General features: G+C 37.5%; 3 protein-coding genes across 5 annotated transcripts; all 3 read right to left on the bottom strand.

Annotated features, from left to right (window-relative positions):
* Positions 1 to 816: 816 nt before the first annotated feature.
* Positions 817 to 6,835, bottom strand: LOC149006360 (arginosuccinate synthase family). The gene is made up of 10 exons (XM_089166323.1): positions 6,579 to 6,835; positions 5,884 to 5,942; positions 5,696 to 5,777; positions 5,348 to 5,489; positions 4,710 to 4,758; positions 4,349 to 4,531; positions 3,232 to 3,306; positions 2,893 to 3,078; positions 1,856 to 1,944; positions 817 to 1,753 (listed from the first exon to the last, which is right to left on the bottom strand). Exons 1-10 carry the CDS (start codon positions 6,646 to 6,648, stop codon positions 1,201 to 1,203), a joined length of 1,488 nt encoding a protein of 495 aa, XP_089022449.1. The 5' UTR covers positions 6,649 to 6,835; the 3' UTR covers positions 817 to 1,200.
* Positions 6,836 to 7,779: 944 nt separating this feature from the next.
* LOC149006359 (OVARIAN TUMOR DOMAIN-containing deubiquitinating enzyme 4-like) lies at positions 7,780 to 12,995 on the bottom strand. The gene is made up of 7 exons (XM_089165989.1): positions 12,881 to 12,995; positions 11,313 to 11,434; positions 10,678 to 10,718; positions 10,297 to 10,395; positions 9,586 to 9,750; positions 8,746 to 8,772; positions 7,780 to 8,222 (listed from the first exon to the last, which is right to left on the bottom strand). The coding sequence occupies exons 1-7, from the start codon at positions 12,903 to 12,905 to the stop codon at positions 8,186 to 8,188; spliced, it is 516 nt and encodes a 171-aa protein (XP_089022115.1). The 5' UTR covers positions 12,906 to 12,995; the 3' UTR covers positions 7,780 to 8,185.
* A 1,741-nt stretch (positions 12,996 to 14,736) lies between these two features.
* LOC149006358 (U-box domain-containing protein 6-like) lies at positions 14,737 to 20,300 on the bottom strand. Of its 3 annotated transcripts, none has more exons than XM_089165987.1 (7): positions 19,894 to 20,300; positions 19,706 to 19,749; positions 19,335 to 19,416; positions 18,614 to 18,799; positions 18,081 to 18,188; positions 16,270 to 17,459; positions 14,737 to 15,632 (listed from the first exon to the last, which is right to left on the bottom strand). In XM_089165987.1, the coding sequence occupies exons 3-7, from the start codon at positions 19,383 to 19,385 to the stop codon at positions 14,804 to 14,806; spliced, it is 2,364 nt and encodes a 787-aa protein (XP_089022113.1). In that variant the 5' UTR covers positions 19,386 to 19,416; positions 19,706 to 19,749; positions 19,894 to 20,300; the 3' UTR covers positions 14,737 to 14,803. The 3 variants fall into 3 exon arrangements, with proteins under 3 accessions (XP_089022113.1, XP_089022114.1, XP_089022112.1); XM_089165988.1 differs by lacking the exon at positions 19,706 to 19,749 and having other exon boundaries at positions 19,894 to 20,056; positions 20,156 to 20,300; XM_089165986.1 differs by lacking the exon at positions 19,706 to 19,749.
* Between the last annotated feature and the right edge of the window lie 4,552 nt (positions 20,301 to 24,852).

Here is a 24,852-nt window from a genome sequence, read left to right as displayed (position 1 = left end):
TTAAGAACTTCCGGTCGGAGGTTCAAACACAGTATATATAAGTAATATTCCTCCATTAAAAAAAAATTTAATAAGCCTTGCTTTTCTTTTTTTTCTTCTTCTTTTGAGTAAACGAACCGGTACGACTAGGGGTCAAAACCAAACAGTTTCGGTTTGGTCTGAGTCCAACCCATTAGTGGCCAATTAGGCCAAACGAAATTGACCAAATTATAATTGTGCTGGATTATTAACTGTATTAAAATGAGAGTTTTTTATATTTCTATATTGCTATCTCATGTGTCTTTTTTTAATAAGATTTTGAATTTATTTGAGTCTCCAAAGTGATTCAAGATGTTTAAGAGATTGGTTCGTTGAGACCTTTAAGCCCAAGAGGCAACATCCAAGACTTACATAATTTTTAATTTGAAATGAGTCACGGTCTCAAAATGATCCAACAGATCCAAACCATCGGTCGCGACCACTGAACTCAACCCCAGTTTTATATCCTTGCACATATGCTCAATTAACAAAGACCAACACCTAGCGGCATGAAAACAAGAGTTCAAATCTCTTCCGGATTGAGCCAAGCGTCGTATATACAAGGAAGTTATCCCCCACCCTGGTCATACAAAGCTATCAGTTTCAAAAAGAAAATGGTTAAGACTCTGTATATATCTAAGAAGATTAGTCAAAAGTGTGCCTAAACTGATCGAGACCCTCAGCTTTTTGGACCTAATATCCTAAAACCATGGTGCTCGTGATTCCTGGAATTTATCTTGTTAAGCTCAACCACGGGATCGGCTGCAAATTTACTACTACCAGGCGAGCTAAGGTGTACATTACACTGACCAATTTGGCACATCCATTATCAGCCAACCACGCCTGTACATGCATAAACATTACAGTTCACCAACAATCACATAAATGGGCTCAATTGGGACACAATAGAATAGAATCTTCAAACAGAAATTAAAAAATCACACTACGATGCAACTGGCAACACTAACAGCACAAAAACAAAAATTTGCTACCAAAAAGACTCGCTAATGACACTTTTCTAAAATGAACACAGGTTCCAGTTCAGGGTCGGCATCTAATTATCTCGCAACAACGAGACTACAGAACAACTGAACTCCCTCTGCTTCCTTGGTTTGGGTTCAACAAACACCTACTGAATAAACAAACCTTACCTACATTATAAAGAGAGAGAGAGAGAGATCTTCAGATACCCTTCTCCAGCATTGCTCGAACTCTCATTGGGAGACCATACAGCCGTATGAAACCAGCAGCGTCAGCCTGATTGTATATCTGGCTATTCTCAAATGATGATATATCTTGCCTATACAGGCTGTGTGGACTTTTCCGACCTGCCACCATGATGGATCCTTTATACAGTTTCAGGGTCACTGACCCTGTTGTAGTCTCTGTTATCTTCTCCATGAAAGCATCCATGGACTCCCGAAGTGGATCAAACCACCTACCAGCATATACTAACTCAGCATATTTTAGAGCCAGTGAATCTTTAACCTGCATAGTCTCCCGATCAAGTGTCAACGACTCAAGTTCTCTGGCAGCAGTGAAGAGGATTGTTCCCCCAGGTGTTTCATAAACCCCACGGCTTTTCATTCCAACAAGACGATTTTCAACCATGTCTATACGGCCAATCCCATGTCTACCACCAATTTCATTAAGCTCAGTGAGAAGAGATGCTGGAGAGAGCTCTCTTCCGTTCAATGAGACGGGAAGTCCTGAAACAATTCCAATCTCCAGATACCTGGCATGCAACAAGCACACATGTGAGGGGGAAATCAGGAAAAACATGAAACTCTGTAACAGGAAACAGCCCCGTGCCTCCCTATGAGAGCTGCCAACTTACTCAGGTTCATTGGGTGCAGCTTCTGGGTCAACAGTCATCATGTACATATCCTTCATTGGCTCATTTGCAGGGTCTTCTAGAATGTCTCCCTTCAATCACACATATCAACAATAAGCAAATATTAGATTATTTCCATCTGAAACCTATAAAAATATACTGGATCCAGTGAACGTGATGAATAGATTTCACTTTTCATAGTAGATTTTACCAAGGACAAAATGTTTACAAAATAAAATCAAGGGATCAAAAATACAAATGACTATTAAAGTCTGATAACAGGTATTTAAAAGCCAGGAGACAATCGTCAAGAGAGATTTATTTATTTTTAAAGTTATTAGTACCATTAGGAGGCGTGCAGGGTTAACTCTGGACCTTCGAAGAATCCTCTGGTCAAAAACTATACGCCCAATTTTGAGGATTCTTTATTTACTGCATGAATGGTTTATAAAACAAATTTCTGTAACGAATTCACTGACCTCTGTTGTATGACATTCGCAGATGATAAACATGCTGCGTTTTCTGCATATATTTTTAAAATAAATGACAATAAAGTTGATTTTTTTATAATGGATTTATCATATCCACCCTCAATTTCACATCCCAAGAGGAATCTTATTGGATCATAACCTGTTACATGCACAGATATTTCAAATAGAATAAAAAAAAAAGAACAGAAAGAGATATTGGAGAGAAATAAGAATCAGGAGATAAAATAGGTGTTTTAGCTTTACAGACGAAGTTTTACGTCCGGTTTACAAAGGGAGCCTAACTTTCACTACTAATTTTAATTGCCAAGATAAATGTTCCTTATAATTCTCCTCTTACATAGAGGTCACAAATAAACCAACTTCAACCCATGTATCTAACTAATTAAAGGATAATAATTGCTTGATAATAATAATTACATACATCTTGTTTTTTAATTACTAAAAGTTGAATAATTAACCATTATTCTACCGTAGCATAAACTTTATGAATAACTAAGTTTGCTGAATGTACTAAAACACCAGAAAAACAAAATAAGCAGGTAAATCTACCTCATGACTGAGGTGCCATAAGTTCCGGTCTCTGCTATAGATAGATTTCTTAGTAACTGGTACAGGTACATTGTGTTTCTTTGCATATTCAATAGCATCTTCTCGCCCTTGTATTTCCCATTCTCTCCATGGAGCCACGACATTTAGTTCAGGATTCAAAGCAAGAAAAGTCAGTTCAAATCGGACCTACAATCACATCAGCTTTCACAATGTTAGAGAACAGTATAGGTTTTAAAATACCCTGTCGAGACTCACAAGATCAATCAGACCTACAAACACATTAGATTCACGACATTAGGAAGCAGTACGGGTTTCAGGAAAGCCAGTTGAGAGACTCACTTGATCATTTCCCTTCCCAGTGCATCCATGTGAAACAGCATCCGCCCCAACTTCCCTGGCAACATCAACCATGGCCTGATGGCAAAAAAATTGCAATAGCACATCAATTTTTTATTTATTTTGGGTGGGGTAAGGGATCGTGATCATCACTCTACAGACAATGAAAAGAGAGAATACATCAAAACAGCAATACCACAAAGATAGCAAAAAAGAAGAGCCTTCCACCTGAAACCAAATCCATTTAGTGATTTATCGGAGAAGCCACAAAGAACAATATCTTATCTGAAAGCACAACGCACACACATGAACACAAAAAAGCAACCTCACAACGACCACTACTTCAAAGGATTTGGGTCCCTCTGCTGCCTGGCATCCCCTGCTGCTCTGCTGACCATCGCTCAACTGGTGCCATGTATTCAAAAAACCAAGATCCTTGCTTTAAAGCAGACCCCACCCCACCCAAAAGAAAAGAAGGCACATCCTTTTGAGGGCATGATGCAATCTATGCCTGAACATTAAACTGCTAGATTCAAACAACTTAATTACTTATTTCTACATAACCATCATACATGTACCTGTGATCTTAATCTATGTAGTTCAATGATGGATAGCACAGGCCCCACATTCTTAGCTAACTGCTATGCATATAAAAGCAATGGTTCCCAACATTTATTTAACAAAAATAAAAATAGTAATAATAAGATATTTGAAAAAAAGATAGATGAGATGAGATCCACTGAATATTTCATGTGATTGCAGTGGGGACTCTGTTCTCCAACATCCATACAAAGAAAGCAATACAATCCTTATCTAACCCATGAGTTATTCGTGAACATCATGCGTTTTATTTTTATAATGAACATCTCAAGGAGTTACTCGTGAACATCATGTGTTCTATTTTTATAATGAACATCTCAAGGAGTTACTCATGAACGTCATGTGTTCTATTTTTATAATGAACATCTCAAGGAGTTACTCGGGAACATCATGTGTTCTATTTCTATAATGAACATCCCAAGGACCCAAGTTCAAAGTCAAGTGGTGCATGCAGAATCAAAGCATTTGTTCATTGTACAGGACATCAGAAACCAGTTACTTAGGTGATTTTGTTCTTCACCTTAGCAATAACAGGACGAGCCATAGAGGTTCCCAGCAAATACTTCCTTTCATATATTGCACCAGCACGCAAACAAGGAAATATATAATCTCTCACAAATTCCTCCTTCAAATCCTTTACAACTAATTGACAAGCTCCACTTGCTTTGGCCTTTGCTTCCAACCCCTCCATTTCCTTAAGTCCCTATAAAGAGGCATTCAAAGCTGGTACTTAATACAGAGGTATAAAAATACTAACTCTTGATACATCACACTCATAATAAATATACCAACAACTGAAGAAAACTGTTCTAGAGGAAAAACTTAATCCTCCATAAATGTATAACTCAATGTCAAAGTATACAATTGTGCTTGTGACATACTTGACCAACATCTGCAGTGAAGCAAACAACATCACACCCATAATTCTCCCTGCAATACACAAAGAATAATGGTAATAAAAGAATTAAGAAACCAAAATATTTAACAGGGAACATTAGAAGCTTATGCACCAATTGAAACAAAACAAGATATAATGATAATTCATAATAGTTAAATATATAAAGAGAAACAATGCTTCTTAATATAGAAAGATTAAAGAGGTCATGTGAAGTAATATTATAAAGGTTGTAGAGAAAACAATAAGCCATGACAATCCTATATTATCAAATACATAATACACCCAAACATACATTGTGCTCCTATAGGCTCCAAGTTTAACTACCTTATCTGCTTCTAGATTGTGAAAGCCCCAGCCCCAGCCCCAACCTGGTGCAAACTTCACTGGAGATCTATCAAAATGAAATATTCTACGGCAGGTATCTCTCCTTATTAAAAACAATGCAAGAGACACTAAAAACTCTTTGATATTTGTTTCAAATATCTAAGAGGATTTGTAAGTGAAAGGAGAGATTCTATTTTCGTTCAGGAAACAAAAAGAAATACAGAAAACATATTGGGCTGAATTTATGAAGCCAGGAAGCCCAAAACACCAATTAAGTAAGAAATACAGGACACTTACCTCAACCATGGCACAATTACTGAGGTGTCCAGGCCACCACTGTAGGCCAAAACCACTTTATTCAATTTTCCACGCAACCCTCCAGCCTTTGGAGATGCAGAAACATCACTCTCCTTTTCATTAGTCAATACAGCCTGAATAGCTGTAAGTAAAAACCAACGAATTACGTCACAAAACATGGTAGCACAAGATCAATCCAGACTTATGTTCTTCCACATTCAAATAATATATTGCATCTTCTTCTTTTTAATCAGATTATGTTGTTAAACTAATTAACATGGAGGCTGTGCTTCAAAAAACTCAAACTCGATGGTTCCAATAAGCAACTATCATAAATGACAAACATACCTCGCCCACCAGAAACCTGAATAAGGTTTCTCTTTTGATGAACAATTGTGTTCCCATGGAGCCCACTAGACTTTGCCCCTAACTAATAACAAAAAGAAAGGAACAAATTCAACTCATCAATCCATTATAACGTAAGTCAGAGCAGTACCTGTATTGTCGGACAAGAAGGGAGTTAATGAAAACAGTACCTCTTGATTTGAAGACAACCTCCCCAAGCAGCATAACTTATCACGAATTTGAGTCGACTCTGGAACAAGAACTGAGCTTATTGAGCTTATTCAAAATACAACGCATAAGAATACTAGCCCAATAAAGCAAAAAATGAGTTTTTCTTTTAACCAGCATAGTTTCATATAGTTTCATTTCGCCCATTTAAACTATTTTCGTCCCACAAGTCCACAACATAATTTTTAAAGGTAGGGAAACATCGCCAAGGAGCTAGGCAGAACTTGTTCAATCAGTAACTTTAATAAACGAAATTCCCAAAACAGATGGAACTAAGAATAACGTAATCCATGAATTTAACCACAAGATTAGAACTTTACATAATAATATGCAGTTAAACCTCGCAGAAGAACTTCAGAAATTCCCGAAACAGATGGAACTAAGAATAACGTAATCCATGAATTTAACCACAAGATTAAAACTTTACATAATAATATGCAGTTAAACCTCGCAGAAGAACTTCAGAAATTCCCGAAACAGATGGAACTAAGAATAACGTAATCCATGAATTCAACCACAAGATTAGGACTTTACACAATAATATTCAGTTAAACCTCATAAAATAACTCATTCACACCCTTGAGCAGATGAAATCATGAAATGCAGACGAAGAAGAAGCAAGACAACATTAGGGATCAAAGCAAAACAAGATTTTTACCATATCTCTTGTTGCCATGGGAAACGAGATCGCAGGATGGAAGGGAAGAAAGGGCTTGTAGCTGAGCCATGCAGATGGAGTTGTCAGAATTCGGCAGTGAAACCGAGAAGATCGAAGTTAGCAAATGAGATGGGATTTTTCCGTTTAAGCCCGCCCTTCCCTACTTTCTCTCCCTCCGTCCCCTCTCTCTCTCTCTATTCTATAGTATCGTCGTCTCTCCACAGTCTGCAGTTTCTGAACCAATGCGGTTCGCGCGGATTCCTACGTGTCATCTAGGGTTTAAGCAATAGAACACTACTCAGCTTACAATTACACTCAACCCGGCCGAGTAGGCCGGATCGGATCTTCACTTAAACTTTCTATGTTTGCCTGTCAAGAAATAAAATTTAAAAATTCTGGAGAGAGGAAGAAAATGTGACATGATAATTAATATTTAAAAATTCTGGAGAGAGGAAGAAAATGTGACATGATAATTAATTTAAGCATCTTTTACTTGTTAGGGTGGAGGTATATGTGCTTTATTACACTTCTTCATCATACAATAGGAGAGATTCATTAGGCACTTGAGTCTGATCATTTCCCGTCAAGGAAACACTATGTGCTCCAGCTTACGCGCACCATGACTACATCCTCAAGGCGTTTTTTATATAATTAATATAGGCGGGGCTTTCGCCCCGGCCCCGAAGGGATTCAAACTCTGACCTCCTACGTGGAAGTTTGTGAAAATATCTGAAACTGATAGTGGGATCTCCAATGAGTTTCACAGGAGTGTAGATAATCTCCCCTTATCCTGTGGGGCCTACAAGTAAAATAATAAATATTTTAAAAAATAAATAAACCCCATCCATCACCTTTATCCTGTGGGCACCATTGTAATTTGTGGTCAACAGCCGTTGCAAGAGCACAGAATGCTTTCCGAAAACGATCCGAACTCTACCACGGGGCTATACAAAATTGGTGATAAAAAAAATGTCATGATCCGACGGAAAAGTGATTCGCATTTATTTTATCAACATTTATTCTATTGTTTGATAGCAAACCCCTATCATGACACGGAGAAGATTCAAACCCTAATCATTATATCTTGTTTTTCTTTTATCCTTATATAGCCTCTCCTTTTCTTTTTTTCTTTTTTTTTATTTTTTTTATGAGATATTTATCCGTATAGAGTTATATCCATACTATGATAATTTTACTGGTGCACGCCATTAAATCGGAAAAAAAAAAATTTGTTATAATTTCTTTTTCACGTAAGTTCAAAATATTGCTCAAGCAAATAATGAAATTAGTTTTGAAATACTACCAGTGAGTTGTCAGATCACGGGCCAAAGATTTCAAATGGATACAAATTGGTTTCCCAGGCCAACTGAAAGACGGGTAGACAACGAGGACTGGATGGCGTGTGTGTCGGTATTGATAATGGAATGTTGCCTGTTGCTAGTCAGATTCTACCAGTGCTACCCATAATGAAGAACCCCACAAAAGAAGAACAAAAAGAGTTTCAGAGGGTTAAGACTTAAAGAGAGATTTATCAGGGCCGGTTTCTCTTAATTGATGGTGAAAAAGATACCTTTATCAAGCCTGGCTGAGAGAGTTATAGATGATAATCAATCTTCCCAAAGTCCAAACACAGCTGAAGAAACTCTAACCTGGGAAATATTGCTAGATGAGGAGTTGTTTCCAAGTCATATGGTAAAAAAAAATCATAAATGAAAACTCCTGAGGAGGGTGAATGTTGACGAGCTGAACAAATCTTATTGCAAAAAGACAAAGATTATTCTCCAGTGCAAATTACTCAGTGTAGTTGAAAATATCAGCAATTAACTGATAAGCTAACTGAAACAGAGAGGTTTCATGTGGAGAATCAAGTTTCAGCACAGTATAGTTATGCATGTCGTCGCTTTCTGTTACTGTCCAACAATAACATGCCAAGAGCAGGAAATTCCAAAATCAACCTGGTCTAAATGGTAACTGGCATGTAGAAGATCCTCAACACATTGTGCAACAGACCAGGTTCCCTGAGCATAGAAAATCTGAATTGCCAGATGAATCATGAATCACATCTCTCACTTGGATTCATCAAGTATAATCTTGTACAAATAGGATTTTGTAACAATGTGCTCGATATAGAGTATATAGGATGTTTGCCAAATCCAGCAGTTCTTACCTAAACAACGACCATCTTTTCTTGCACCTGCCATTCCAAAACAACTTTGTAAGACCAAAATTCTTGTTGCTGTGGGCAAATATCAGTATGACTATTAGCTTCCTACCTGAAATAAATCATACTGCTTTCATACAAATGAATTGTCCATGAGTTTCAAGCATAGTTGTCAAGCCATCTAGGCATCAGAGGACCACCTAAGTGCTTAGGTGACAAGGCATTGCCTAAGTGTCGCTAGGCTCACTAGGCACCCGTTTGTTTTTATTTTTGTAGGTTTTCATTACATCTAGCATCGCAATAATATAATTATGCTTACAACATCACAAGAAGTAGACAAGCCTTGGCACAGAAGTTAAAAGTTCTGCTGAAGTTAAAAGTTGTGCTATTGTAACCTATCGATTGTGGGTTCAGATCTTGAAAACAGCAGTCCTGCAAACCAGGGAGTATCACCAGGTACACTTGCTCCTCTTAGGCCCTGCATTAGTGGGAGCCTTGTGCACTTGGATGCTTTTTTAGAGCATCACCAACAAGAGAAGTGAATTACTGAAGTTTAATTTCTTTCTTAATCGTTTTTTTTTTGGGGTACTAATTGATCCCATGTCTCTCATCTATGCACAAGTTTGTACACAAAGCACTAAGAATGTAAAAATTACTTAAGCAACAAAATAATGACCACCCAAAGTCCTGCGCATCCCAAGGCTCCCCGGCATTGCTTAGTTAGAATAACATAGGCAACTGACTGGCCCTTGGAGATGCACCCAGCTGCCTAAGTAACAGCTTGAAAACTATGGTCTAAAATGCCCTAGCTAAAAGACATACTGGCAGGGTTACCGAAAATCTCACATGTTGTCTTGTGGTCCACAGTTAGGGTTTTGCAATGCATCATAGTGTCCACAGCCATCATACAGCACACAGATTGGGTTGTCCCTGCCATACTCTTTACCATATTCGGCTATGATTCTGAGGTTACCAGAATTCTTATCCTTCAAATAGACAGTGATAGGCATCCTGCAGTCAAAAGTTAATATGTAAGAACCCTCATGAGTGATATGGCGTATGGAAGCAAAGAAATGGACTGGGCTGTCAATTGTCATGCACTTCATAGATCATACAGCCATTCCAAGTCAACTCACAAATTGTTCTAAATAGAAACAGGTGTACCCAATGCACTAGGCTCTCAGTACGATGGGGCCTGGGGAGGGCCATCATGTACACTGCCTTACCCTACTTTCACTTGGTCACGATGAAGCAACCTTAAATTTTGCACCAAGGCTTGCCCTTGTTTTAGAGAATAATACAATTCCTAATTAACAAAGGAGGGAAAATCAAATGCTTAATCATTTAGCTCTTGATTGGATGGTGATAACCTGAAACAGTATGTCTCTAGGTAAAAGAATATACAAGGTGATGTAGCTCCAAAGAACATCTCAGTCAGCCACATGGGACACCAACTCTTCCGTAAGCTAAGCTGAACACAAAGTCCTTTCCAGCTCACTAGAATAATGAGGGATACAATTAAGAAAGTTTTTTTTGCATTTGAAAATAAAGACTTACTTTAGCACATGTGAGGACATTAAGAGCTCAGGTTCTCCTCCCCAGATATGAGGCTGTCTCATCTGTTTAACATATGAATCAAAATCACCTTCAAGAAACCTGCAAATTCCGTAGATGGATCATCACAGTATTATTCAAACTTCATCGTCCAAGATAGGCAATCAAATATGTTTGGAAGGTGGATCCATTAACTCATCAGCCTTCTAATAACCTGGACCTATGATCTAGTAATAAATTACACAGCAAGTACCACCTGGTACAAACATCTGAACTCATTGAAGAGACACTACTTCCTATCCATGAAATAAGGAGACATCGGCAATTGGTATCAACATTCATGCTGTATGAGATATTGAACCAACGATAATTGAAGAAACTCACCACTCAGTGTCTTCACGCCGCTTTATGAATTCATCCACAACCTGAACAAATCATTTGCGTTTTGTAATAAAGATGAGAAAAATGAGATTCGAAGATTGATAACAGCAATCAACATTAAGGACAGAGACATAGCCAATTTTTCAAGTAAATAAACTTAAAGAATTCAAGAATTATACTTATATATTATTTATTCATCCAAAAAAAACTTAAAGAATTCAATTAATAATTGAGGAGACCCGGCTATTCACAAGAAATGTCAGGATTATATGAATGTTTCCTACTCCTTTGATGGAAAAGAAACTTGCAGATCTTTCATCATTTGCACAACTTAAAAGTAAAATTATACTTCTGGACTTCATGGAAAAAAATTGCAGGTTCAATCAAAACAGTCTCCATGTAGGTCTGCATTAACTGACAGGGTTATCCATAAATCATGGGAAGCACCAAATGAGCTATAGTGGAAGATACATTGACGCAAGTATAAAAAGGAGTGTACCCCGTGCATGAGTCTCCTGCCACCATGGCCACGGTCATGATGTATGCAGTGTTATGCCCCCTTTGCAGGGACCTGGGGAAGGTCATATGTCAACTAAGCATCCAGATACAGAAAGTGAAAATATTATTCCATGGCATACCTTAGCTCTGAGCTCATCCGCTAATTCCTTTTGAACGCTCTCACTTGGAGATAATTTTCCTTCTCTCAAGCAAGCTCCATGAACCACAGAACGAAACAAACATCTACCATCTCCAGGTATGTCTGCAAAAGAATAAAAGCAGAGCATGTCAATCCAATGTTACAAAGTTCCCCTCACATGATAGCAATAAAACACAACACCATGTGGGGAAAAAATGGAAGGTCAGAACTGTGACAACAGCTTGTCATTGCCTTCAGTAACTATCCATAAAAGAAACAGTCATCTGTTCAGAAAGTCAAGTGAACCTTTGTTTCATATATCTTTTACCACATGATACTGTTTCTACTGAAAATACTTCTGCCAGATGGCAAGGTAATTCCACTAGTTCTAACTTCTCACCATAAGAAACAACAGTTGCAATGCACATCAGTGGACGAAGTTAAGCCCAATGGCAGCTGGAAGCCCCGTTATAGTAGCAAAAAGGGGATATCCCTTCACAAGTTGCTGGCAGAGCACTAGTCTAATGGGCAAACTGCAGATTTGCAGTATAGGTTCCCTGGGAGAGGAATTTTTTGCTTGGACCAACCACATTTAGGATTTGAATATGAACTATAGACCCATTTTGCACTATAAGCATCTCTCTTTGTTTTCCTTTATGTAGATAAGAGGACTAAATTATTTCAGAAGCCCATTTTGTTTCGACAAAATATGAAAAAAAGTATGGCAATTCAAACTGAAGGGTCTTTACTCTGAGCACCTACGAGGTCTGCATATTTTGTTGCTCATTCCTTAGCTGAAAACATAAAAAATCAGGATTCATCCACATATCAGGTAGCTATGCGAGTTTGCTCCGTCGAGGAGTCAACTGAAGAATTGAATCAATTTACAAGAATCACACTAGGCAGCAGGTGAAACCAGCCAAAGACCAAAAGATTGTCAATAGATAGTAACATACAGGAGACACTCGGATGGCTCTTTTGTGTACTACTAGTTGTATTGGGCAAAGAAACAACTTATTAGCCTGAGACGTATGACATTATTCCCATAAAATTGCAGAATATCTGCTGAAGCAGTTCAGTAGGGGAACATTACCGGCTCGTAAAGAACCCATGACACCCCAAGTTAAGGTGTACATGTTTATGTTTTTGTAGCACGTCAAGGAAACCACAGACATTCATTGGAATACAAAAACGAGGATTCTGTTTTCTTACATCCAATTCCAGTTTCTTCATATAGGTTACAGACAGAAAAAAGATTCAAACTCATTAAAAAAATTTACGCTATCAAATGGGAAATTATTACAATTCCATAGAGGAGGATGCATGCAAACCTTCAGATGGAAATAAAAACGGGAGATTTATCGATAAATAATTTTTAAATTTTACGACAAGAACAAGCAACATATGTCCTTAATAAACACGAGCGGCGCAAGAAACGAATCACACCAGCAACCAATTCAGAATCGAATTCATACAAAACACAAAGTGAAGAAGGAAACAGATCTCAATCCTGATGAAGAGAAAGGGAAGAAGAAAAAAAACCGACAGTATGAAATTGAAGATAGTTACCGTACGAAGAATCCAAGATCGACATAAGATTTGGGCAGCAGTTTTAGGATTGAAGCTCGCAATAGATCGGAGGCAAGAGACTCCATGGAATCCTTTTGAGTTGCTGAGGAAAAGTGATAAAAACAAGAATCCAATTCCATTCGATTTTCGGCGCGAAATTGTAATGCTAATGAGAGATGCTGGGTACATGAGAGTTGAGATTTGAAAGTGGGTTAGTTGACGTTGACGAACATCAAATTAGCAGGATTCCTTTCTTTCTTTCTTTTTTTTCCTTTTTTTTATGCTAAATGATAAAAACTTGTGACCTTTTTGTTAACAGTTTCTGATCTTTCTTCACAGTATTTGGCATGATTTTCAATTTTTTTTTTTTAACCCAGACAAATAGAAATAGTAGCCTTTGGTACACTTTATATAGCGCCTGTCTATTTAAAAAAAAGGTTGAACAAACTCAAAAGCTAAGAAACAGGCCTCAACCTGTTTTCAATTTTCCCAAGAAAATAATTCTATCTGTTTTTTGCGATGGTTCTTAAAACAAACTGATTCTAATAACAAGTGAGGTTAAAATAGTAATTTTTGATCAACATTATAATGGTTTGCATTCCACACGTTGCTCTCTTACTTGGTTCCTCAAGTCGTAATTTCTCTCTTGCTCAATTCTTCAAGACTTTCTTTTTCATCTCTTGTATTCTTCTTCAATATATTATTCTTAGTGCGCTTGTAAGGTAAAGGTTTGATTTCACTTATCTTCTTTATTTTATCTGTCTCTATGATGAAATCGTCTTTGTGGATTCTACTGGTTTCTGTAAAATATTAAGACTGATATTTCAATTATAACGATGGGACAAGAGATTTGAAATTTGATGAGCATCAAAATAATGGCAGGATTCTACCTTTTTCCTTTTCTTAATTTTTTCTTGTCTCCTTTTCATGAGAAATAAAAGGTACAAGACCAATAAATCACATCTTTAAACTCAAACCATTGATTCACCTGATAAAATGCCTAGGAACATTTGTTAAGTCATCAAAAACCCAGCTTCTCATATTTCTTAATTCGAGGAAAAAAAATCAGTTGAAAAGTATTTGATAAAACCCATTTGTTTACCATGACTTTTGCAATATACATCAAAATTTATGAAAATTTATGCTTTAGGAAGTACTTTTGACCTAATAACCAGTTTCCTGAAGAAAAAAATTAAGCATGGGTTAAATTTATGCAAACTAGTTTTAGAAATGATATTTGTAGAATCTACCACTTTAAAGTCTACATCTAAATTTGATTACAAATTTTATGAAATGCCTACGGATTGTTTCAACTTTTAGAGTCAAATTTTATCAGATGCCAAAAAGAATTTTAGCATTTCTCAAAAGCAAATACACTAGATCGATTGTCAAACTGAGTTTTCCAATGTTTTTTGAGGCAAAAACACTTGTTAGATTATCAAACTGGTCCTCCATCATCGACCGGTGAACCAACTTAATTAAATCCTATCATTTCTCTAAACTGGTTTTAGTTCCATTTGCACCTGATATGATGAGGGCCCAAAAATAAACAGAATATATATATATATATTAAATATTAAAAGAACTAAAAGAACAAAAACAAAACAAAGAAGAAGATGCTCGAACCCTATTATACATGATTAGCAATACATATGGTTGCAATGGGAAGCTATTTGACAAATGGCCCATCAAGAAAATTCTCCTTCCATCCATCCAATGATTACGAACTAATCTCAGCTTGACAGCAAAATGCTGACCTGCTGCAAATTGTCCAACACAACAGTGGAGAAGATAAATCTCTTCCAACAAATAAAACCCATTGGAAGGAAGGAAGGAAAAGAAAAGGGGGAGGGGGGGGGGGGGAAGGCAGAAAGAAGATACAACAGAAATATACATGGCTATCTAGAACCAAAAGCTCTAATACTATGACACCGATGAATAGGTCTTGTGCTTCCATATAGAAGTCCAAGCCTTACCCACCCTTTTAGATGTGGACTTAAACAATGTCTGTGGCTCTGGAGCCGGAGGCGGAGAGGGAACTCCAACACTTGGTTCTGAAGTGGGAAGGGGAACTTCAATAGTCGGTTCCGGCTGCATCTGAGTATTTTTCTGAACAGGTAATGGATCCCTGTGACGCTGCACCCTGAAGAGCATCAAAAGCTTCTGTGCCCTCTCTTTCCCTCTTGCTGTTCCATTCACTGATATTGAGACCAATGCAGGTATCACACCTTCTTCTAGGACCAGTTCACAGCAATGTTCATCGCCGTTACACAATATCAAAAGACATGATACAGCTTGCTCCTGTTCAATGGGCTCTCCACTATCCAATATGGTAGACAGTGCACTAAAGAGGCCTCGAATGGATGCTATCTCTTTCTTTCCTGAATTATTTGATGCTAAATTTATAAGGACAGCAATTGATTTCTCAGTCCAAGTGTGATCAGCAGGTTCCACAAGGAGAGCATGAAGCCCTTCAACAATGCCAGCTGAGAGGAGGATGGGAATGTTTGAGGGGTAAATTGAGAGATTGTAGAGGCAGTGAAGGGCATCAAGCTTGCACTGCCGTCCAGATTCATTTTGCAGGAGACGGACCAAAAATGGGAGTGCCTGGCTTGAACCAATGACCGGCTTCGCTTCATCAAGGCAGGAGAGGTTGAGGTAGAGAGCAGTAGCAGCCTGGTATGACTTCGACTTCAGGATCATTTCTTCCAGCAAAGTAGTTACTCCAGCAGATAACATCATTTTTTTGTTCCTGAAAACAAACGAATAAGTAAATAAATAACGACTCTATACATTAATTTGTGAGTAGATAAAAAGAAGAAGAAGAAGCACCATTTCAATTAGAATAATGGGAAAGGGTTCTCTGAGCAAGCAGGGGACTCTGCACCCTCTCACATTTATTTACTTATTTAATCATTTTTTCTCTCATTTAAAGAAAAATTACTACCACAGGTACGGCATAATGCATGCATAAGGCTGGCTCAAAGAACCTTTCCTGAAAAGAATATATTAACATTTTATAACAAGCAGTGTCCTAGGATGATGGCCATTTTTTATTTAGATCCAGTAGCCGACATGTAAAGAGCAAGACCGACTTCGCAGAAATGCTCTCATCTATAAACACCAAGGTAGTCAAATTCTGCATTGTCATTATAGCATGACTACTCGTCAATTACCTAGGAAGAAAAATTTTCTTCTCAGTTCAATACTGAATACATAAATTACTAGTTCAAACAGGAGAGTAAAGAACAGAACTAGATAATTTTCAGAAAAAACATAAAAACCCAATGCTACAAGAAAACCGTCATGATATTAGCATCATGTTCATGTACTGGTAAATAGAAATAACCGTTATCCAGAGAACCTTACAGAAAAAAAGCTGAACTAACCTGTCATTGTTAACAGCAAGATTGAAAAGGGCCATAGCTCCAATCTCCTGTGCCTTTTGACTACCCTCATGGACGGCTGCCTCTAGAAACCTTACCAGAGCCTCAAGAAAACCATTGGCTCCCATATAAATCCTGGCTTCTTCATCATCCTTTAACAGTAGTCGTATCTGTTCCACTGCCTTGCATTGTTTTTCTGCATCCCCAGGTCTGTCCAATATGGCTAGTAAGTTATCATATCCTTGATTCAAGCCTAGGTCGACATGGTCACCATCTTCCTCTGGGGAAGATATATTATCCACTTCATTTACTTCAAGTTCGACAGCAAGTGTACTCTCCTCCACAGGTACAACCTTAACAGCTTTCAACTTGCAAGAGCTAACACGCTCCATGGATCTTGAATCTGTAGACTCTGATTCAGTTAACGCCAACCTCCAGTAGTTTAGATCAAGAGACTCAGGAGGCCCACAAGGAACAGGGACCCCATTATACTCACACCAACTAGAAACAAGACCCTTGACACAATAATTTGGAATTAAAGTCTGATGGGAAAGCTGTTGTTGAGTTTTTGGGCAAGTTCTGTGCCCATCACTAAACCATTTCTCAATGCATATCCGCTCATAAGTCTGTCCAGAAGATATTATGACTGGGTCATACATGAGTTGCAACGATATAGGACACCTCAACTCCTCAGGCGGTACTGCCATTTGCCCTGATCTACGACCACAAGACTTGAAACTAAAGGAACATAATTTTGAGAACTGTCGATCAAAGACCTGACCATTAACCACAGGACCACTGCCATCTTCTACAGAGCCCTGAACAGTTGGGGAACATGGCGCTGATCCCTGAGAATCATTGTCATCTGCAACCTCATTTCTAAATAACTTGGAGTATTTTCTCATAAGATATAAAAGGTAAGCCACGATGGATTCCTTCCGCCTGTCATCCTCAAGTCGGGCTCTTTCAATCAGCTTCTTGAGAGCTCTTCTCTCTGTCAGCGCTGCCTTTGAAGAAGTAATGCCAAGCTTCAATGCAGCCTGATGGAAAATTTCTAACTCATTGTTGTCATTGCAATTGCTGTCAAATTTTCTATCCTGCTGAAGCAATGTAATCACTTCATCACCAACTTGCTTCTCTGGTAAACCAATGGAGAAAACAGTCCCTTCAAGTTCAGTGACAATCTCCAAAATCTACAAAGATATTGTCAAAAAGAAAATTGAAGTTAAAAAATTGATGCCATCTTGCATTCTAAATATAATTACGAAAACAATGAAAATCAGCTTTAAAAAGCAACTGACTCTAATTTGCAAAAGAGAAAAACACACTGAAAAACAACATCCAACGGGAAAATGAATGAAGAATGAGAATGATTTGCATAAAAATAGCAAAATTAACGAGAGGAGGAATCTGCATCACTGCAGTGGAACTTCAGATAGTTTACTTTCCACAACCAGGTGCTTCAATTGTCCTGAATCTTAGTGTCATATCTTAAAGAAGGTCCATCATCATGAGGCACAAAAAAGAAAATGCAACCTAACCAACTAAGTCATCATATACTCATAGTATAAAATTGAGCGACCGAATACTTTAACTGTGGCATCAGGTAGGGATGCAACCCAGGGCAACTTCTTGCTCAATTTTTGACAGAATCATGCCTGGTCTCAGGTTATACAAGGCTCATCACACAACTCACACAGCCTGAGCTGTAGCCCAAGCATCAGATGGAAACATGAAATCAGGAGTTTCAAATCATTTGGGGAAAAAGAACAATGCATGAATTGATGCATTTTTTTAAAAAACTACAACAATACCTGCAAACCAATTGCTTGAGGGACAATGTCTTCAACACGCCTAAGACTATCTGCAAGAGCAGCACTTGCTTTCTCAAACTTTAAGCGAACAGAGTCCCCTGTTATAGCCTACACAGGAAAACAGTCGCAATAAATGAACAATTTACAAGGTAGTCGCCACACAGGAATAGCAAGCACTATTTTCCCCCTCGAAGTGGAACTTGAAGAAGATATATTATGTTTTAATGTACATCCAGATAAGTTTAATCACACAAAGAACTAGATTCATTTCACTTCAGCAATGTACATGTCTCAAATACCATACCAACCAACTCTGTGAGGAAGTCACAAAAATTCAAATAAATAACTCACATACACAAATCCTTAGTTTAGAAGACAGAGAACTAGTAACATAAGATCTCAAGTGATGAAATAGATGTCAGCCATCAAAAGCAGTCATGAAAGTGTAACAAGTGATTAATGCTACAATGTCACAGTATTGGATAAATAAATGTAGGGATAAAGATATCCATGTGAAAGTGAAGAAATTTTACCAGGTAAAGTTTACTACATTCTGAACAATGCTGAAGAAGATTCTTGGCCTTCTCAAGTGCAATATGTAACGAACATAAAGCCTGGATGCCTGACTTGCTTCTGGGCCTCGCTGCCTCTATGACTGGAAAAATGTCCAAAATCTTGCAAAGGATTGCAGAGAGTTTACTACACATTCCTCCATGTAACTGCATGTGCATTGACAAACAATAATCACCAGCCAATTAAGTGGAACTGAAAATTCTGTATGTCTCTATAAGCTGTTATATATTCCGATAAGAGAACCTGTTTAATTAATCTGATGATAATTCTTCAACCCAAAAATTCAAAAAAAAAAAAAAGTCTGGTGATGATTCCAAGTTCTAACCCTTAAAACATTTATACAAGGCTTCAAATGGTATGTATAGTTGTTATTGTTATGATCATCATAGTCGTCATAATACATTGAATTAATAGTAATTTATTACCTTTTACAATTTTATCAATATATCTATTATTAAAAAAAAAGTAAGAGAAGTTTGGAGTGGGGGTGCTGAAGGAAAAACACCTATCTATCTAACATAATTCCAAAATATCCAGAGAATAAAATATATGGACAGTTATTGTATCAATTGAATCCAAAAGCTTTTATCAAGTAAAAGGCCTACAGATGAACATAGATATATATTTTTTTTTTCCCAAAATCCTTGGTTGAAGGTTCAACAATAGAGTCGTGTGGGATACCTTGGCATCGCTAGCAGCAAAAAGACTCTCTTCGACCTCGGCAATATCCATAATCCCAATCAACCCTTTCACACGTTTATCTCTGCTCAATAAGGAGGAGAATAATCTAGATGAGTGATTCGGAGAAAGATAGAGAACAGCTTCTTCAATTCGATCTACAAAACCAAATCCTTAGCAAAATATTCGATAAACCAATGAAAACTCATGCTCTACTAATTGAATGACCAATTCACATCGTTTTCATGGATATATCCAACCAAAATCATCAAATACACGAACCAAAATCAAATGTACAATCACATCTGAAATCCCTTACAGAACAAGCCCAGAAAAAACACTCAATAATAAAATACAATACAAAGAAAGCCAACCTTTCAAAACCAAAACCAGTTAATTATGAACACCACCCGAACAGCTGCAGTAATGCAGCCTCAATCAGATCGAGAAAGGAGAAAAAGGAATTTATCAAGGAAAAGAAAACAGACTTAAGATGATTTAAGATTTAAACACATTAATGAAGAAGAGGCAATGGGGGTGCTTATTTGGGAAGCCAGCCTACCAGGAAAAAGGCAGAAATTCTCCAAGGTGGTTTCATCTCTTCAAGATTGGTTAAGGCTTGAATTTATCTGTAACCATTTCAGTCCATCTGTAATCCTGTATTTTGGGAAGTATGCTTTTGAAATTCGGCAGTTTCGGTAGGAGAAACAGATTTTTGCTTTTTTCTGTATGAAAAACAACTAAACATCTAGGGTTAGTGAAATCCAAAGTTCAACTTCCATGTTTTTTCACTCTGAACAACCTAGGTTTTCAAAATTCGTTACCGCGAATAGTTATCTTCTTATCTTCTTGATTCGCATTAAACAAAAAAATTGATACCGCACGGATTGGGATTGGGATTGGAATTAGGGATTGGAGTTGTCTCCGTTTATGCCTCCTGGTTTCTCGGCCGACAATTGCCGACTTCATCGTTTCTCCACTTGCAGCTACTTCAAAATCGCATATGCGCGTGCAAAGTCAATTATATCCCTATTGAACTAAAGTGACTCGGTTTTGACGGTCCAACTCGGTGACCAAGAGGTTTGTCGGTAAAAGTGAATGAATGCTCAGGGGCATTTTCGTCATACTAGATTATCCACCGCAGCAAATATCTCCACCAGGGAATCTGTGACTATGATCAAGGAGAATCAGAATCTTATAACTTATCATTGCCTGACACGTGTCAACCTCTTTTAAGTCCTACCTTGCATCTAGCCTCTTGACTTTTAAATCCAAGATCCGTCGCTTACGGACATTATTTCCCTCCAATAATTTCAACTTCAAACGTACTTTTCCCGACAAACAGAGAGGATAAGAAGAAGGGCACATCACCAAAAAAAAAAAAAAAGAAGAAGAAGAGAAGGAGAAAAAAATTCAATGGAAAAGCAGTGGCTTGACAACAATAACAATATTGGTGGAATAGTTGTTGATAAGTATTTGTTGTTTGATTGTATTTTAGGTTGGAAGTGATGATCATGGTGTCGCAAATAGGAGTATAAATTGATGTTTGCATATGATAGTTTCATTTGCTAGGACGTGTGATTTTGGTCATAACAATAAGCGTTTGATTAGCGAGTTTGTCATCAATCAAGAGAAATAATAATACCAGTCACCGTGCGTTTGAGTTGTATGAGTAACACAAGTTTTTTTACAATCTTCACCATTAGCTATGTCATAGTCTTAAGTCTTCACAAGCATGGCTTGGGTGTTATATATACAGTATTTTATACGACTCGAGAAATCCCCATAATTGGGGTTTTTTACAATCACAATGCAAGCCAAGTGATGTTCGTGTTGTCTTCCCTACCTACAGCCAGCAATGTGCTATTTATGTAGTATGTTTGTCTTGGGCAATGTAATTGAACTAAAACTGAGATTTATAGCTTTTTTTTAATTTTTATTCTGAAGACAACAATAAGATCGTAGATTCCTAATGGCTAACATGCGCAACATATTAATCCATCTATGCTAGACAATTACAACTTCTCTTGAATAAGTAGTCATAAGTGTTGCGTATATTGTCTAGTAAAATTCAGTATTTACTATAAAAAATAAAAATAAAAATTTACGAGTGTAAATTTAAATCCTTGGTTTCTAAATAAAAAATGAAAATAGGACCTTATCTGTAACACAGATTTAGTGGGTTTTTTTTTTTTCTCTCTCTTTTTTTTTATTAGGATGTCTCTCATTCTTTTGCTTAATGGATACATTTCTGTTTTTAATTCAAGATTTTTCTTTTCTTTTCCGTTGTTTGTTTATCCTTGTACTTCACCTGTCGGGTAACATACTTTCTGACATGGTTTTTGGCATAAAAAACAGTTTAAGCATTTAATTCAGTTGGAGCTTGTGCAAATCTGATCTAATTGAGCATGTAAAACATTTCTTTGACACTGCTTCTTTCCCAGCACAAATCAATCAAACATTCATTTCTCTTATCCCCAAAGTTGATGTCCCAACTTCTGTCAATGAATTCAGGCCCATTAGCTTATGTAATGTTACATACAAAATCATTTCTAAGCTAATGGTGAGCAGAATCAAATTGATCTTGCCCCATCTCATTTCTTTCAATCAAAATGGTTTCATAAAAGGCCGACATATTCAAGACAACATTTTGATTGGCCATGAAATCATGCACAAGATAAATCAAAGGAAAAAAGGGAAGAAAGGCATAATGGCTATCAAGCTTGATATGAGTAAAGCTTTTGACAAAATGGAATGGTCATTTGTGGAGAGAGTTCTTAAAGCTTATGGATTTCCTTTAAATTGGATTAAGTGGATCATGTTCGCATAACCACTCCTCAATTCTCCATCCTTATCAATGGTAAACCCTCTAGATTCTTTCACCCCTTTAGAGGTCTAAGACAAGGAGACCCTCTATCTTCTTATCTTTTGTTCTATGTGCGGAGCTACTCTCAAGTCACTTAGAAAAGGCCGATTAAGCAAGAAGATTAGAGGTATTAAACTCTGCAAGGGAGGAGAAAGCATTTCACACTTAGCTTTTGTTGATGACCTCATTCTATTTGGTCAAGCAACTATCTCTGAAGCTAACCAATTTCGAAGGTCATAAATAAATATTGTCTAGCTTCCGTCAACAACTAAATAGACAGAAAAGCGAGCTCATTACGGCAAGAGCACTCCAAACCAAACTAGAAATCTTCTTGCTGAAAAGTTCAATATCATTCCTACCCGATCTTGACATCTATCTCGGCATCCCATTGTTTAGTGGAAAGATCAAGCAACATCATTGTCAAAATCTTATTCAAAGAGTGAATCTTAGACTTCGGGGATGGAAAGCAAAACTCTTAAGCTCAGGTGGAAAGCAGTTCTTATTCAATCAGTCACACAAGCTCTTCCCTCTCACTACATGTCATGTTTCATCTTACCAAAGAAAATCCTCAATGAGTTGGACTCTTCCAATAGAAATTTCTTTTGGTCAAATGGAGAAAAATCTCACTTTCACTCCATTAACTGGAACACAATTTGTAAACCTAAGAGATTGGGAGGTCTTAACATCAAAAATATGGAAATGTGGAATCTTGCTCTTATTGCTAAAAGAGCTTGGGAACTTATAATTGGTAAGCAATCACTTTGGTACAAATTAATGAAGGAAAAATACTTCGAAATTGTAACTTTCTGCAAGCCACAGCTCCTATTAATGCATCATGGGGATGGAGATCCATTATCAAAGTTAAAGACTTGATGCTACCCGGCATTATGCATATGGTTGGCAATGGCAATAACATCAATCCATGGATGGATAGATGGATCCCAGATACTCCAGCTCTTCAAGCTCCCCTGCCACTTCCGGTGAGTCCCCTAACCTAGTATCTTCCTTTATAGATATCCTGAAACAACTAAATGGAATGAGGACAAAGTCGGAGATTGGTGGCCGAATGATTTGGCGAGAGAAAATTCTTAGCATTCCATTATCATTATTGAGTTGTCAAGACAAAATTATGTGGGAGAAAACATCAAGCGGCATTTTAAGACATAGATGGAAAATCATAATCAAAGTCCTCAATACCATGGCTTGTCTTATGGCACCTCCAGCCTCCCAAAGTAATTCATTTTGTTTGGAAACCGTACATGGAAAGCTCCCCACACCCGCCTTATCCGAAAGAGGGTGTAGAATCAATGATATTGCTCACCGCACAAGAAAGGGCCACTACTAATCATATCTCTTCATTGTCACGCCAAACAGGTATGGTCAAAACTCGAATTTGTTGGTGGAATCAATCCACAAATCTTATAGATCAGATTTCTCGGTGGTTAAATTTAGCAAGAAGAAACAATTCAGCATTGGAGGAACTCATACAACACACTCATCGTGGCACATTTGGATGGCTTCAATAAGACCTAGACCAGTGAGTAATCCATATCATATATGGAGATCTGCCGATCAACACGCAGAGCATCTAGCCCTTCATCAGCATAGCAAATCAAGAAAAGAGTTCAAAAGCATAAATGGAGTGCACCTCCTTGCATTACATCAAAATCAATGTTGATGGATCCGCAATCAGAAGGGTTCCAACACCCACAGATTTGGTGGTATTGCCGTGATCACTGGGTCACACCCTCACCCTTCCGAAAGGAGGAAACCACAAGCCATTCAAATGGAAGGCGAATGAGAAGGTCAAAGGGCATCTCTCAATCTAAAGCAAGTAATTATTGAAAGTGACAATGAAGCGTGAATCGAAACAAGAAGTGGAGACTCCACCTGGAAGATCATCATTATATACAGATACAGCCTTCCTCTCGTGATGTTTTAATGAAATCAACTCAAGAGAAGGCAATAGGATAGATTAGCTCTATTGGGCATCTTATTTCGCCCCCCCTCGCTTGGCTGCACTTGATGAATTGGTACTTTGTATCCCAGGGGCTTCTCTTTTAAATGAATAAAGCTCTTCACCAAAAAAAAAAAAAAAGGCTGGGGGAACTCAGGTTTAAAATATTTTAAAAATAAATGCCATTGATGAATACTAAAGAAAAAAAAATTATATGCTATTTAGCCATTTGGACCCAAAAAACCAGGACCCATATGATCGACAGGTCTAAATTTATTTTATTTTTAGAGGTAGAAGGTTGTAATTTTTTTTCACACATTTCTATCACTAATTTAGGAGAGAGTTGTATATGGAGTCTATCTTGTCAGTGCTCAAAAATGATCCCCTCTCCTCTTTTTTCTTTTAACAAGATTGAGTCCATATATTTAAGCATGACCCATGCATGGCATCGTGATTATATAATTCAAGAAATCTCGAATCTAAAATATGCCAAAGATTCTAGTACGATATGAAGGCATCTTTATAAGCAAGAGAGTTAGATACAGCATTCCGCCCCCAATTAACATTGTAGAAATAAACATTATGCAGCTGAGAGAAAAAAAAAAAAAAAAAAAAGAAGAAGAAACAGCCCACATAATATTTTGAATGTCCATTGGAATAAGGTTTAGCTTGTTCACAAACTTGATCACTTTTGCATA

Source organism: Hakea prostrata, chromosome 8 (genome assembly GCF_041222555.1).
Source record: "Hakea prostrata isolate BN-2017 chromosome 8, UWA_Hpros_2, whole genome shotgun sequence".
In the NCBI taxonomy this organism is placed as follows: domain Eukaryota; kingdom Viridiplantae; phylum Streptophyta; class Magnoliopsida; order Proteales; family Proteaceae; genus Hakea; species Hakea prostrata.
Note: the sequence above shows the minus strand (reverse complement) of the source record. Positions and strands in the feature narration are given on the sequence as shown.